General features: G+C 35.4%; 1 protein-coding gene across 2 annotated transcripts in view; it reads left to right on the top strand.

Moving 5' to 3' along the window:
* The window catches only part of GMPS (guanine monophosphate synthase), a 47,734-nt gene that overhangs the window by 27,983 nt on the left and 3,968 nt on the right, over positions 1–15,783 (top strand). The window contains exons 4-15 of one of the 2 annotated variants that reach the window (XM_070945257.1): positions 2,421–2,518; positions 2,726–2,829; positions 3,282–3,475; positions 4,009–4,174; positions 5,708–5,859; positions 8,143–8,316; positions 9,002–9,107; positions 9,678–9,793; positions 10,738–10,863; positions 13,290–13,405; positions 14,845–14,975; positions 15,462–15,634. In XM_070945257.1, the coding sequence (XP_070801358.1) occupies positions 2,421–2,518; positions 2,726–2,829; positions 3,282–3,475; positions 4,009–4,174; positions 5,708–5,859; positions 8,143–8,316; positions 9,002–9,107; positions 9,678–9,793; positions 10,738–10,863; positions 13,290–13,405; positions 14,845–14,975; positions 15,462–15,634 (1,656 nt within the window). Of the gene's footprint in view, positions 1–2,420; positions 2,519–2,725; positions 2,830–3,281; positions 3,476–4,008; positions 4,175–5,707; positions 5,860–8,142; positions 8,317–9,001; positions 9,108–9,677; positions 9,794–10,737; positions 10,864–12,652; positions 12,825–13,289; positions 13,406–14,844; positions 14,976–15,461; positions 15,635–15,783 lie in introns of those variants that run through there. The other variant, XM_070945258.1, reaches the window with a different exon arrangement.

Genomic DNA, 15,783 nt, shown 5'->3' with positions numbered 1-15,783 from the left:
GTTCGCCACTGCTGCCTGTCGCCCATAATCGCTCCATCAGACGCACAGACATTTCCACCCATTTTCGGGAGGGAAAAAAGTGTGTCTTATGGAGCAAAAAATATGGTAAACAGAGTTAAAAAGTACCTTAGAAAATTTGAAAATAGAGATAACGTATAAGTGGAGAGAGCAAAGTGATAATCAGAAATATTGTAATAGGCATAGAATGAGGGTGTGAATAAGGATTTTAGAAAGTGAAAATAGATTTTAGAAACATTGGAAAAAAGTGACAGTCTAGGTAGAACAGTAGGGCTACAACGTATTAAACACTGAGACAAACTGTTAAGAAAGCTGAAGTTCAATATTCGTCAATGAAGAGAAAAAGTAAAGTTTGTGTATAAGTTAGAACACATGTTGAACTTACTTTAGGATTGGAACTGGAGATATTTATGTGAATGGATGAATGGAACAGAGTGCAAGAGTATTGAAATTCTCGCAATGGAGGATTGAATTGTAAAACTGTCAGAATTGATGGAAATGTTAAAACTGACCTGTTTGGTCAGACAGAAAACAACAAGTGCTTTTTTGAAAACTGAAAATCTTTTGTAGACTTTTTATTAAAAGAAGAAGAAAAAGAAATAAAATAAATGATATGGATTTAATGATTGGAAAAGTTGAGAATTTAATATGGGGTTGAAGGGGTTTCTGGAAGAGATAAGAGGGAAGGGAGATAATTTGTTTGCCAATATGTTAAAAGTTACAAGCCATTTTTCATAACTTTGGTTTTTCTTTTCCTGTACCTTTTTTCTTTTGATTTGTTTTTTATTTTGTATAAAATTCTCAATAAATCTAAATTAAAAAGAAACAGCAAATGTGTGAAAATAAATATTCTGATCTGCAAAGTAGCCATAGTGAGAGAAAGTTAAGTGAAAAGAAAAATATTGTTTCAGTGAGACCAAAAAGAGGCCAAGAGAACCTGACATGGAAACATTAATTTATGCATTATTAGCCCTGAACAATCTTGACTAGATTTGAGGAAAACAGAAGGTGGCGTTCATAAATACCTAAGCATGTTTGTTCTGGGAAATGAAAACTGCTCTGCAGTGGTGCAAAACTCCCCCAAATCCTACCAATCCCAGGACTGAGTCTGAGCAAACTTCTGGTAGGCTGCCTGCTGATTCTATTCATCTCAGCAAAATGAAATACCACTGCTTAAAATGTGTTGTAACAATACAGAAACAGTCAAGTGTAATAAATGCCATGTCAAAATAGAACTCCCTCAAATAGCAAGGTTTCATGCAAGATCAAACACACTGTAGTGCGAAATAATAATAAAGCAAGCTTTTAAATTGCTGACTGCCATTGTCATGTCTAAATGCGCAAGAAGAAATCTGTTTGTGGAGTCTGCAAGCCAAGATAAAAATACTAGCCTATAGGTAGCCCAAGTAGGACAGATAATCTTCTACTATTGAAGGAATAATAATAGAGTTTTTTACATCTCTTTGAACACTGTAATATTAAAAAATGCAATGGTAATATCTTTTATTGCTGTTGCTTTATAATAGACACAACTAAAAAGATTGGCTCTTGAAATGTGGCATCACAATGCAATGAGCCCAGTGCGGAGAGTATCTGCATCATTTTTATTATGGGTCGGAAACCCATTTTCAGCTATATAGATTCATAAGCAATCTTAAAGTCTCACAAAGAAGCAAGGAAATAGTAAATCCCAGGTGAATTACATGATTGTTAGTTCATACAGAAAGCATGCTTTATGTAGGAACTAAATATCTACTTATAGATACAGGCAAAATATTCTTACTGAAGATGAGTAATTGTGAATTTCTACCTGCAATCTGAATTGAAAGAGATGTAATATAGTGCTTAAGGTTATAAGCTTAAAAATGATTGGATATATTCCTGGTTCTTACAGAATTAGCATCAAGTTGATTTATGAAGTCAATTCCGGGAGCAAATATTTATTATTTAAATAGCTCTTGTACTGTTTAGAATTTACTTGCAAGTTACATATCTGTAGGAAGGTGACAGCAGAGCATAACAATGGTAGATGATGCCTGAGTTAGGTTTTCTTTCTCATGCCTTTTATTATTCTGCAGCATTTAAGAATTAGGCATATTTAAGCTTAGAGGAGGACCAAGTAGCTTCTCTATTACTGTAAAGCAGGGATCCCCAACCCCCAGGCTTTGTACCAGTTCCAGTCTGTGGCCCATTGATAACTGGTGAATTACTAACTTCATAGTAATTACTGTAAATGTACAAATTACTTGCATTGATAAGCAATAAGCAGTTCTGATATCCTGAATAAGTTTTCTGATTCTTGGTTTAAAAAAAAAAAGAGCTAAGCAAAGGGAAAGGGTAGCCAGTAGCTGAATGTTGTAATTTATTACCAGACTAGTAACTTGCTTTTCTGTTTTTGGCAGATGATGAATAAGGTATTTGGTGGTACAGTACACAAAAAGGATGTCAGAGAAGATGGTGTCTTCAGTGTTACGTTAGATAACACTTGTTCATTATTCAGGTAAGAAAAACTTTTGGTAATGAATTATGAAGCTGAAATTAAATTGGATATCTTATGAATTCCACAGAACTAATGGTCAGTTTCAAACCTGGAAAATATTAATGTTCTGGAAATTTTGTTGATGTCTAATGTTTCCTCTTGATTGTTTTATGTTGATGCCTTTTAAAGATATTAGATTCTTTATTTTGTGATCATGTTTCACTTTAGGGGACTTCAGAAGGAAGAAGTTGTGCTCCTTACCCATGGAGACAGTGTAGATAAAGTAGCAGATGGATTCAAAGTTGTTGCTCAATCTGGAAATGTTGTAGCAGGTACCATATTTTCCACGTTATCAATTTTCAGTAGATTTTGATTATATTTCAGTGCTGGCTTGAATAGGATTTTGGTTTGTAAAATATATTTTCAGTGATTTGCATATAGTGCAATAAATTGTGATTTTAAAACTTTAAAAGTCCTAAAGTTGTAACTTTAATTTGTAGTGTATATAGATTTCATTTGTAGTTCATTTCCAAGAAAATGGTTCAACCTCTTGATAAGATATTAAGATACAATATTAACATTTTTTACAAAAAATATGTCTCACTATGTCAGGAGGGTATCGGGTTGGGAAAAAGAGATATAGTAGATTCTTACTTTAATAATATTTTGACATCTTTTTCGTGTAGACCTATTTTTATCTTACTAAGTTTTTTTTTAAAAAATGTATGCTTGCTTTTTCTTAGAGCTAAAACTATTACGTCTTTTGTTTTTAATAACACCCAAGCTATAGCAAATGAATCAAAAAAACTGTATGGAGCGCAGTTCCATCCTGAAGTTAGTCTTACGGTGAATGGAAAACTGATGCTGAAAAACTTCCTTTTCGACATTGCCGGATGCAGCGGTACCTTCACAGTTCAGAACAGAGAAATGGAATGCATTCGTGACATTAAGGAGAAAGTAGGATCATCAAAAGTCCTGGTAAGGTTTGAAGTTTAATCCATAGCCATTCCTGTTACAGATAGTATCCGATTATCAGATTCAGTTTTCATATTTTTGTATTTTTTTAAAGACTTTTTTGTTTGCTGAACAATGATTTCATTGTATGGAATGAAATGGGAAAGAGGAATTTTTTTCAGCCACAAAACAAAAAATGTGGCAATGATACAGTGCAAAATTGGAGGTTGGGGAGATATCAACATTTCAACCCTTTAATAGAGAAGTCCTGTCTAGGGTTAAATTACAGAAATGAAGCTAGATGCTACAAATGTCCGACCCTGTAATAGACATAGTGAAAACTGAAAAAACAAAGATAATGCTATGCTTGATCATACTATTCTGTCCATTAAATGTATTTATTGCAGCCTTTTCACTCTGTGTTCCCTTGTATATGTTAGATTTCAGCTTACATAGACAGTGGTTAGGAATTCTGGGACCCGTAGTTTAATATTTCTAAAAGTTACTAGTTGGGGAAAGCGGATTTAATTATTTCTGTTTCCATTTAACCCATTCAGGTTTTACTGAGTGGAGGCGTAGATTCTACAGTGTGCACAGCTTTACTGAACCGTGCTTTAAATCAAGACCAGGTGATAGCAGTGCACATAGATAATGGATTCATGCGCAAGAGAGAAAGTCAATCAGTGGAGGAGGCACTAAAAAAATTAGGAATTCAAGTCAAAGGTATTCCTCTCTTTCCAGTATTTCTGTTGAGTTTAAGAATATTTAACGTCTGCCTTTTTAAAATTTAAGTGATGGTAGATCACCTCATTTTTAAAATATTTTTTTGGTTTTGGAAAATAAGAATCCTTCAGAATTTTAGACTTTTCTTGGAAAATATATTTGTAAACATTTTATATATTGGCTAGATAATCTTATCATCATCATGCAAGTTATCACGGAATCGTTTGGCAGATATCTCAGCATTTTTATATTGCCTTTCTTATTCTACTCATAAGAATGTTACCTTCTATCCAGTCAGCACTCAAGGCAGCCAGTAATAAAGAATAAAACATAAACGTTATTAAATTTTAGTGGTTAAAATCACACTCAATAATTGAAGGTTAAAAACTCCTGGCTAAGGAAAAGGATCTTTACTGCTTTCCTGAAGGAACTTGTATTGTACCTTGGAAACTATATGGAAAAACTACAGCTTATTTTTCCTTATTATGACACTTTTTTAATACTTCAAAAGTTGGAGCTCCAATTTTTTAATCTTTCCCTGTTCTCATCACTCATCTGCCAGCCTTTTCGATGGAATCATTGGCTTAATACTTTCTTCAGTGGTTCCAGAGTAGGACCTTTTGAGTGACAGGGGTAGGCCTCCAGCAAAAGTTGTACCAACAAGAACCTCTCAGCTGCCAACTACTGATATCCTTGGTTGTCTCCCTGCCTACCATGACTGTACTCAAGGCAGGTGTCTGAGTTAATTTAGTAAAAATCTTTGGTTACCTTTGTTCTTTTGCACCACACATAATGAAACTTTGGAATTCGCTACCATAAGATGTGGTTCAAGCTTGGCTGGCTTCAAAAAAGGATTGGGCTAATTCATGGAGCTCATGGGGATCAGTGGCTATTAGCCTTAGTCAGAGGTGGGCAACTATGGCCCTTTTATGACTTGTGGACTTCAATTCCCAGAATTCTAACATGGCTGGCTCAGGAATTCTGGGAGTTGAAGTCCACAAGTCATAAAAGGGCCATAGTTGCCCACCCCTGGCCTTGGTGGCAGTGACTTCCTTTGAAGGCCTTCTGTTGAGAGGCTAATAGGCTCCCTTGTGCAATTGGTTGGACACTGTGAGAACAGACACTGGTGTGGATGGGCCACAGATCCATACAAGCAGGATACTGTTTATGTTCTTACGTTATGCATTAAGAAATTGAAATATCTTGGTGCTGTCTTAAGGAAACTAGGTGATTTATTACATTGCGATGGAAGAAAGGGTTTGGTTTAGTTTTCTGTTACATTAGTTGAAATATCTGGCTGAGTAAATAAAAAAGGTTTTATCCTGGCTACAAGGTTGTAATTTAATACAGCTTGGTGTGTGTGTGTGTGTGTGTGTGTGTGTGTGAGAGAGAGAGAGAGAGAGAGAGAGAGAGAGAGAGATCGAATTAATGTTCCAGTGCTGAATACATGAAATGGGAAAAATGTTAGAATATTTGTTTTCAAAATATTTTAGCAATGTTACTAACAACAACATCATCCTGTATGTTATATAGTGGTAAATGCAGCTCATTGGTTCTACAATGGTACAACAACTTTACCCATTTCTGAAGAAGACAGAACTCCTCGAAAAAGGATCAGTAAAACACTGAATATGACTACAAGTCCTGAGGAGAAACGCAAGATAATTGGTGACACTTTTGTGAAGGTACTTCGTGTATAGATCCATTGGTAACGTCTGTCTCTGATTTTTAGATATCTGAAGCAAATCATTTCTTCAGTTTTTGTGGCAACTATGTAATGGTTTACATGAATTTGCTTTTAGGGATATATATAGTACTTGTATCAGCTAGCATATCTGTCACAAATATTTTTGGAAACTGACCCAAATTACTAAATAGCCTTGCTGTGATGGAATAATTGAAAGGATCAAATTACTAATTCATAATACTCATTTGCATATCCTATGTTGTTTATACATAAATCATAGGGTAAAGCAAATACAAATGTCATGGTAAAAACCATGCTATAGTTTATCTGGCCTTTCTCACCATTTTGATGATTACTGTCTGCCCTAACAGTAGTAGGATTTATCCTGCCATAATTCAGGCATATTCAAATAATCCAAACCCCTTTTTTCCCTGCAGGCTTGTGCACTCTTTTAGCAATAAGCTTTTAATAATAGTGAAACAAAATGATTTTTAAGGAAAGCCACAGTTTTGTCCAGTAGGGGTCACCTATCATTCATTTTATTTCATGTATGCTGAAAATAACCATATTATAATTCAGTTGTGCCATGCTAATCATTTTTGCTTTGGGCTTCTTTGAAATTGTCTACAATTCATGTTTCATAACTTGCTGTGAAAGTATTAAGGTTTCTCTTGCAGCCAGAACAAATTGTTATGATGCAGTTATTTCCAGCCCAGTTTAAAATATTAAACAGTTTTGTATAATAAAAATGTGATAGAAGTGTAATAGGAACATAATGAACAAAGTACTAAGCTAAAATCTATTATATGCAAGTGTACAAAAAAGTATTCACAAAGAAATGATGCAATAAAACATTATGGATTAAAAAAATGAACATAATAACCATATTCCCAGTCAGTTTCATTGTTTTCTCCCAATGCTGTGGAGTTCCTAACTTTGGTAACATTTCTTATGCAGACGGTGGACTATTAAAGAGCAAATTGTTGTTGTAATTAGAATTTGGTTTGTTGCTAAGTACGATGGAATGTCAGTTTGCACAGAGAAGGGAAAGGGGAATGCCACGCCATTAGTTAGAAAAAAGATTTTAATCATAGGAAAGTGGAAAGTGTAGGAAAAAAACTCAAAACAACTCCACCTTGATTGTGTTAGATGTAAATTTAAGTAAAAAGGGGCTTTGAGAAGCTTTCAAGTTTCTGTTGTATTACATTAACTGTGTTAAGGAACATTTCCAAATCTCTAGTGGCTCCTGTTTCCTGAGCTTGCTTACCACAAAGGACTAACAGTAAGTGACAAAACTGCATATGAATTAAACTGTGCAATGCTTTAGACTTTAGAGTGTGTAAGTTGTTCGCATAGCTCCATGCATCAACTTGTTAGGCTGGAAAAGGCACATTTCATGTTTGGATTTACTGACAGGTCCTATGTGTGTACCCCCAAGATTTCCAACACCACTTTTTGCCTATGTATCTAAAACACTGCCTGGCACTAATATGGCTATCACTTACTAGACAGGTAGTCTTCCCTCAATGTCCATTCATTGAGCAACTGCTTAAATTAACAACAGTGTTTGAACAAGGAGTATTTACCACGGATGCTCATAATTTTTTTTTTTTTAATTTGATTTATATGCCGCCCTTCTCCGAAGACTCAGGGCGGCTTACAATGTGCTCAGCAATAGCCTTCATCCTTTTGTATATTTATACAAAGTCAGCTTATTGCCCCCACAAACTGGGTCCTCATTTCACCTACCTTAGAAAGGATGGAAGGCTGAGTCAACCTTGAGCCTTGGCGAGATTCGAACCCTGCAGTAATTGCAGGCAGCTGGTCTTAATAAGCTTAATAACAGGGTGCCTTAAACCCCTGTACTACCAAGGCTCTTAAATAAATTGTGGCCATTGCAGCATCCCTATTGGCCCATGATTATGATTATAATACCGGCTTGCAGTCACAATGTTGCAGCATCCTGCAGTCACATGACCATCATTTGTAAACTTCACAGCAGGTTTCCAACAGACAAAGTCAATGGAGAAGCTGGCAATCATGTGATTCTAGACACTTTGTGTGGGATTTGCCCAATGACAGCAGTTGGGACAGGACCATTCTAAGCATGGTCATGAGATGTCACATCTCATGACTCTGTTGCTCAGTAATGGAATTCCTGGTCTCAACTATCCTAACTAAAGGAAAACTATATTGGCATAGTTGCCATTCCTGAAAATATGCAGTTTATAGCTTACTTGTAAAGTATCATCTAAGATCTTTCTCTCAACTCCATGTCTAGATTGCTAATGAAGTTATTGGAGAACTGAATCTGAAACCAGAAGAGGTCTTCCTTGCCCAAGGAACATTGAGGCCTGATCTCATTGAAAGTGCTTCAGTTATTGCTAGTGGCAAAGCAGAAGTCATCAAGACCCACCACAATGACACAGAACTCATCAGAAAGTTACGGGAAGAGGTAAATAAAACACTACATCTGACTTTTCACTTTTTGGGAGAAATAGTTTGGTAAACTCTGGTCAATTTTTTTTTCTAATTGCACATCTAGTAGTATTGAGGGTTTAAGGTTTTGCTAGTTAAATAATTGTTTTTGCCATTTAATAGTACTTTCACATACCGTGTTTTCCTGAAAATAAGACCCTGTCTTATATTTTTGTGAACCCTGAAATAAGCGCTTGGCCTTATTGCCACTCACTCAAAAGTCCAATTGGGCTTATTATCAGGGGATGTCTTATTTTGGGGGAAACAGGGTAGGAGGAACTAAATTGCAATCCAAAATATTTGTATACTATACAGTCCACAGAAAATGAGGCATCCTACTGTTTTAATGAAAACACAAGCAATTTTAGATTCAATCTTACAATTAGATTAAAATTTATTTTCTGCTTAAAATAAATATATTGTGCTAATTCTATTGAGTGTGACTCAATACATTAAATGCATATAGGTATATGCATATTGGTGTTACAACAATAGAATTCTTTGAATCACTTCACTATTTTTGCTTCTGCTGATATTTCATTGGGATTGTAGGCGTAAGATTGAAATGATAATCGTAATAGTAATACATTGCAATTTTTTATTAAGTACATGCTATTTAAAAATGAGTTTTCTAATGTAAATCATGCTGTTTTCCCTTACAGGGAAAAGTAATAGAACCACTGAAAGATTTCCATAAAGATGAAGTAAGAGTGCTTGGGAGAGAGCTTGGTTTGCCTGAAGAACTAGTTTCAAGACATCCATTCCCAGGTATAAAATTAATTACATTTATAAACACTTAGAATAATAGAACCTTTGATTCTAAGAAGTTCCAAAGTGCCATGTAGGTTCAAATGGGAATTGAAACCCATTTCTCTCTATATATAAAAATCTATTTTTTCTCAAGCATCCACTGCATTTTACAATTTATTTAGGTTTTTTTTATAGGTCTCTCTTTCTCTTTTCCTCTCCTAATTCCACAGTTAACTTTTAAGTGTAAAAAGAAAGGTAAGCAGAACTACATGGAGGCAAATGGGGGGTGACGGGATGAGACAAAACAACAGGACCAGAATACTGCAAGATAGGAGAGTAAGGGAGAAGTAGTATTTGAAAGAAAGCTGGGTATACAGCCCTCCTACTGTCTCATTTTAGTGGGCGTTCTTAACAGTATTTCTGTCTGCGTTTCAGACATGATAGGCATGTTCATAGATTTGGAAACTCTTTGCTGAATTGTTTCTGAGAATGATGGTTACCATACTCTTAGTTGCTGTCACATTATATTTCTGAAACATCTTCACATTGGTACAGCTGATGTTAGAGTATTCCATTTTTGCCTTTTAGGTCCTGGCCTTGCCATTAGAGTAATATGTGCTGAAGAACCATACGTTTGCAAAGATTTCCCTGAAACTAATAACATTTTGAAAATCATAGCAGACTTTTCTGCAAGTGTTAAAAAGGTAATACTAGTTACTAATCCAAAATAACAAAATAATATTAGATATAAATTATTTTTTTCTTTTTATTTTTTTTTCATTGTGCTTATGTTTGTGCTAGAATTCGATTAAATCGTAGAAGTAACATCTCAAATAATTTAAGGACTGATTGAAATATTTTTCAGGCCATTTTCTTCTATCCCTTCTGATATTTTCTCACTTTTTGCCCCATGTTTTTTTTTCCTTTCTTATAGTTTTTTTATCTAGTTGCGTTACATTGGATATTACTTTTTCTATTTAGTCATCACTACTTAAGTAAAAAAAAATACACAAAAAGAACACCCATAACTGCATATGATTCCTAGAATCCATAAGTATACTGTCACATCTTTCTAATTGTTGATGTTGAATTACATTTTTAATATGTCTATATCAATGATATGCTAAACTAGCATAGCAATCTGAATTTCAACTTTCCCCACTGGCAGAAAGGCATATTGCTATATTTATTTATTTATTAAATTTATTTGCTGCCCAGCTTGTAATGAAATGACTCTGGGTGGCTTACAATACATTAATCCTTTGAAGGATTCTGATGCAACTTTTAAAAGTCTTAAGAATTTCATGGAGCAGGGTCCAGAGACCTCATTAGAAATCAATTACTTGACAAATATGCTATATACGTAGGAACTCATGGTAACTATATCTAATTGTTTCAAATTAAATCATAGCTATTTCTTTGCACATCAAAGGCCTGAAAAAGCTTCTACCTGTTACATGTTAGCATTTGTTCCTATTTTCAAAGTAGCTCCCAGAGAGATTCTTTTTTTAAGAATATTAAAATTAATCCCTTATCCTCCTTTATACTATGATCCTTCATAACTTTTAAATTCAACTGTTGTGTTTGCTAGAGATGCATAGCCAACTAACCTTTTATAATACTTAGAATTAACTGCTTTGTTGTCTAGCCTCACACTCTGCTACAGAGGGTCAAAGCATGTACACCTGAAGAAGACCAGGAGAAATTGATGGAGATCACAAGTCTGCATTCATTAAACGCCTTTTTGCTGCCAATCAAAACAGTGGGAGTCCAGGTTGGTGAAGCTGGGTCTGTGGCAAAAATATATATAAAATAGGGAAAACAACATACGTTGCAAGGGTTTTTTAAAATTCAGTTCTAAATCAAATCTCATCAGGAAGAAGAAAAAAGTTGTAGAGTAACCATAAAATGAAAGAGAAGCCATTAAGCATAGTCAAGAAAAAAAGTACAAAGTATCTAAAAGGTTGCTTTGTAAAATCTGGGAATAGTGCAGGGGTCGGTCCTACTTACCTTTACTACCGGTTCGCAACGAGATTGCGCACATCTTGCTTCTGCACATGTGCAGAAGCTTCTGAGCATGCGCAGATCGCCGATGATGACATCCGGGGTGGTGGGCGGGGCCTCCCACTGGTTTTACTACCAGTTCTTGTGAACCAGTCTGAACCGGGGGCAACCCACCACTGGAATAGTGGATGTATGACATACAGTAGGATTATCAAGCTGTTATAAATGTTGTCTGCCAGCCATCCACTCATATCAGGCATTGGTAGAAGAAATAGATGTCATGTGCAGAGTCATATAGATCAATTCTTCTCTCAGCTGCAGATAGAAACGTTTTTTTTTCCTGTTTTGAGAGAGAGATACGGAACTTGACAGAATTCCGCCAAGTTCTGTATCTGTGGACCAAGGCACGGAAATATCATTGATCTCCATAGCCTCAGTTTGAAATGAAAGATCAAATAATTGCAACCCTATGAAACTCCCCTTCCTGGAAATCTGGATAGCCTCAACCCTATTGATCTTGTGTAAGGCTCTGAGCAATTGGCTTCTTCTCCAGGTTTTCAGACCAGGAGGTTAGGTGAGGTCTGCTCCTGGTTATGAGTCTTTTTGTGTGTGTGTGTGTATATATAGTGATTGGGGCTTACTGTTTTAACCTTGGATACCATAGGTTTCCCATTGTGATTTTTGTTTTAAGTTTTATGTGCTTTTCAGAATGACTTGTGAGATAAGCACCATTCATTTCATTAAATATATAAAAAGGAACTTTTGCTTCATAATTTGGTATGCAGAAATAAATTGAAACATTTAACCAGGGATTTGTACTAGGCCTTTTTTTTTATTTTTTATTTCTATGTTGTGCTAAAGTCTTATTTTTTTAATTTTTATTTTTTTAAAACATTTTGAATTTCAACTTTCGTCAATCCTCCAGGCTATGTTCGTGAAGTTATATTTTTGTAGAGTCTTGCCATTTGTAATATTAATTTTGAAATGTATTGTTTATCTCCCTGGAGATTATGCAAGAGAACGATCACCACTGTAATCTTATGGTCTATTTAGAGCATTCTGTCTTTTTAAAAAATTGTCTTTGTAAAATGTGGATTATGATTTGGGCATCTCTGTAAGTTATATCCTTCAGCACTGAATATTTCAATTTGATGACCAGAAGGGCTTCTGGGACAGGATAGTGGAAAATTCCAGTTTTCATTTCTATCAGTACCCATTGTGCAATACACAAACCTTCTTAAGAATTAAGATTCGAGGAGCCCAGACTTTTCCAGCCTACTGCCTTCCATATGTGTGAGAACTTCTAACTTCAGACTTTCTAGCCAACATGATTGAATTACAGAAATTCTCCCATCTAGTGTAATACATTGCTTTTCTTACTGCAGCTGAAAGTAATGCATCTGTCTCTAGAAGCAAGGAATATTTTTGCAGCTTAGGACAACATCTTACAGTTATTTCTTTAGTTGTCAACAACCATGCCCAATAAGGCTGTGGCACTAAGATGTTGCCTAAGAAGGGGTAATTAGAATTTTTGACCTGCTTTTTCCTCTTTTTTCCAGGTTTGAGGGCTTTTAAAATGTGTTTTGTAGGTGCATTAATTCTATTAGAGGCTTCACACTTGAAATCAATTAAATAATTTTCTACTGAAAATCAAGAAATGATGTACCATTGTTCAAGTGTTTGCCTTCACATTTCAAGAGTGTGAACTTGGCTGTAAAAAGTGGCTGAGCTGCATATCCAACAGGTAACTACCATATCTACTCGCAGATAAGCTGAGATTTTAAGGTACCAAAATACACCCCCAAAATTGGGCTTGATTTATCTGGGGATGGGCTTATCCACGAGTATGTAAGGTAATACTTTTTTAAAGGACCTATGTATCCTATATATAGTCACGTATAGACCCATCTCCAGATAAGCCAACTCTTGAAGTTTTAATCAAACTACTATAAGAAATGTGCACAACAATGTGTGAACATTAAAAAAAATATGAAGATTTTGAGGGCTGGCTTGATTGTAGGTAGTGCATTTTTCATGGTATTTTGGATAAAAATTCAAGAGACAGCTTATCTAGGGATAGGCTTATGTGAGCGTATCTATAGCATTATCCAAGCACTTCTTTGATGTGAGTTATTGATTCCAGTACACACAGTTTCAAATTCTTAAATGTTGTGTTCTTGTGTTGTTGCTTCATAGGGCGATGGTCGTTCTTATAGCTATGTATGTGGAATCTCCAGTAAAGGTGCTGCACCTTGGGAATCCCTTATGTTCCTAGCCAGACTCATACCACGGATGTGTCACAACATAAATCGGTAATATGCCCATCAATACATAGATCTTTACTACTTTGTAATTTAGCTATTGGTTAGTAATTCACTATGTGTCACTGGGGAAAAATTTATGTGTAAGAAGCAGAGGAAAACACTAGAAAAATACTTTACTTTTCCTATATGCCTTTTAAAATACTGATAAAAGGAAGAGTTGAAAGCCTAGCTCCTGATTTATAACATAACTCTATGACTCAATCCATAGACCTTTTTTGTGCTAATTTGACAAGGGAATTATGCAGCCTTGTTAGTGCTTTATTGAATTATTGTAATTTTATGTTTTATAGGTACAGGTCATGTAATTGTTAGTAATCGAAGAGTGTTATTTTTGTATTTAACATTATAAATGTAACACTTCTGGTATGCAAAAAACTAAGCAAGACTAATCCTATGAATTGGAGGCATGGCTGTTTTTTTAGCAGAAGCTTTAAAGAGAGACAAGAAAGAAGCATAAATTATTTCCTTTCTAAAAGCAAGTCTGTATTTTCAAAATGAGATACAAAAATACATGGGCTTTTATTGAAAACATATCTCTTTGATTTACTGGAGCTGCAGATAAGCTTTGCATGATTAATGGTTTGGAACTACATGTAATCTTAATCAAAAATATCATAACTTTTAGATAATTGTTTAAAGAAACATATATTTAGCCAATTCTGTGCATTATTGATTAATATAGGGCTAGACAACATAATATCATCAGGCATCACCATTTCCCTAGATACTTTATTTAGCACATTGCTTAGCAGGTTCCCTGTTCCCTGTGACTTGTAAAAAGTATTTTAATTTAAAATGTGTTCAAGCACCCACAGTCAGTCAGTCAGTCAGTCTGTCAGTCTGTCTGTCTGTCTGTCTGTCTGTCTGGCATACTTTAGAGTAAATCACCAACTTCTGGCCATCAGATTTATTTGCAGGTGTCTTTGTCCCAGAAGACTTAGCTTAGAAGCTAGGCTTGTTGACCTGAAGATCAGCAGTTTGAGATCCAAGCACCACATGACTGGGTGTGATCCCTTTCTTGCCCCAGCTTCTTCCAATCTCCAAAGCATGCAAGTGCAAGTAGATAAATAAACACCATTTTGGTGAGAAAGTAATAGCATTTTCTGTGCCTTGGCATATAATCATGCCGGCCACATGACCACAGAAGCATCTTCGGACAACGCTGGCTCTCCCTTGGCTAGGAAATGAAGATGAGCAGCACCCTAGACACGACTGGACAAGGGAAATCTTTGACTTTAAAAAAAATAATAACCTTGGCACACAAAGATTCACAAATCTGTGAACAGGCAGATTTCCCATAGCATTTTGAGATTATATCTCACACATACTGAGAAATATCTAAAGGTACCTCCCACCCCAAAAGGTTGCCTACCTCCAGCAAACACAGAGAGCGCTTCGTCTAATAGATTTTCTCTCCCTCTCCTTAGGGTTGTCTATGTGTTTGGGCCACCAGTCAAAGAACCTCCCACCGATGTTACTCCCACTTTCTTGACGACGGGAGTTCTCAGCACATTGCGGCAGGCTGATTTTGAGGCTCATAATATTCTCAGGGAATCTGGTTAGTGTGATAGCTTTCTTTTGTGTAATGCTTTGCATTTGCAACATCTGTGCCAGCAAATATTTTATGAAAACTTAGTAGAATAGAGAGTCTAACTCCTTTATTGTTGTAAAGTGCTGTGAGTATTGAAACAGATGAAATTAAAGAAGTTGATATTTGTTTTGTATGATCTCTGTGCAAAGAAAAAAAGTAGTTATTCCATTAGTCCTTTCTTAAGTTTCCTTTCCATGTTGACCCCATTATCTCCGCATAATAGTATGTTTTTTCTATAAGCCAATATAAATACAATATTTGCTTCAATCAAACCCAACTCTTGGCAACTTCCTAGACAGATAAATACGAGTGTTCACAGGAAGAATTTTTGCCATTAACTTCTAGGCATTTCATTGTATGTCATTTCCCAGTGCTAGCCTACAAATCTGGGATTTTCTAAGTGCTGCCTTCTAGCCAATACATACTTTCTTGATTTTTGTTCCTTTATTCAAGGTTATTCTGGAAAAATCAGCCAGATGCCAATCATCTTAACACCATTACATTTTGATCGAGATCCCCTGCAGAAACAGCCATCCTGTCAAAGATCAGTGGTTATTCGAACTTTCATTACAAGTGATTTCATGACTGGCATTGCAGCGACTCCTGGCAATGAGATACCAGAAGAGGTAAATGCCATTTAGAAAATTAAAGTTTCCTTTGATTTCTTTGTTAGAATAGAAAGTAGTTTAGTCATTTGTTTTTAAATGTATACCAATACTTACTTACTTACTTACTTACTTACTTACTTATTCATTCATTCATTCATTCATTCGAT

This window comes from Pituophis catenifer, unplaced genomic scaffold (assembly GCF_029215685.1).
Source record: "Pituophis catenifer annectens isolate HBS135680 unplaced genomic scaffold, rPitCat1.0.hap2 SCAF_6, whole genome shotgun sequence".
NCBI classification, from domain to species: domain Eukaryota; kingdom Metazoa; phylum Chordata; class Lepidosauria; order Squamata; family Colubridae; genus Pituophis; species Pituophis catenifer.
This window is presented reverse-complemented; position numbering and strand designations above follow the sequence as displayed.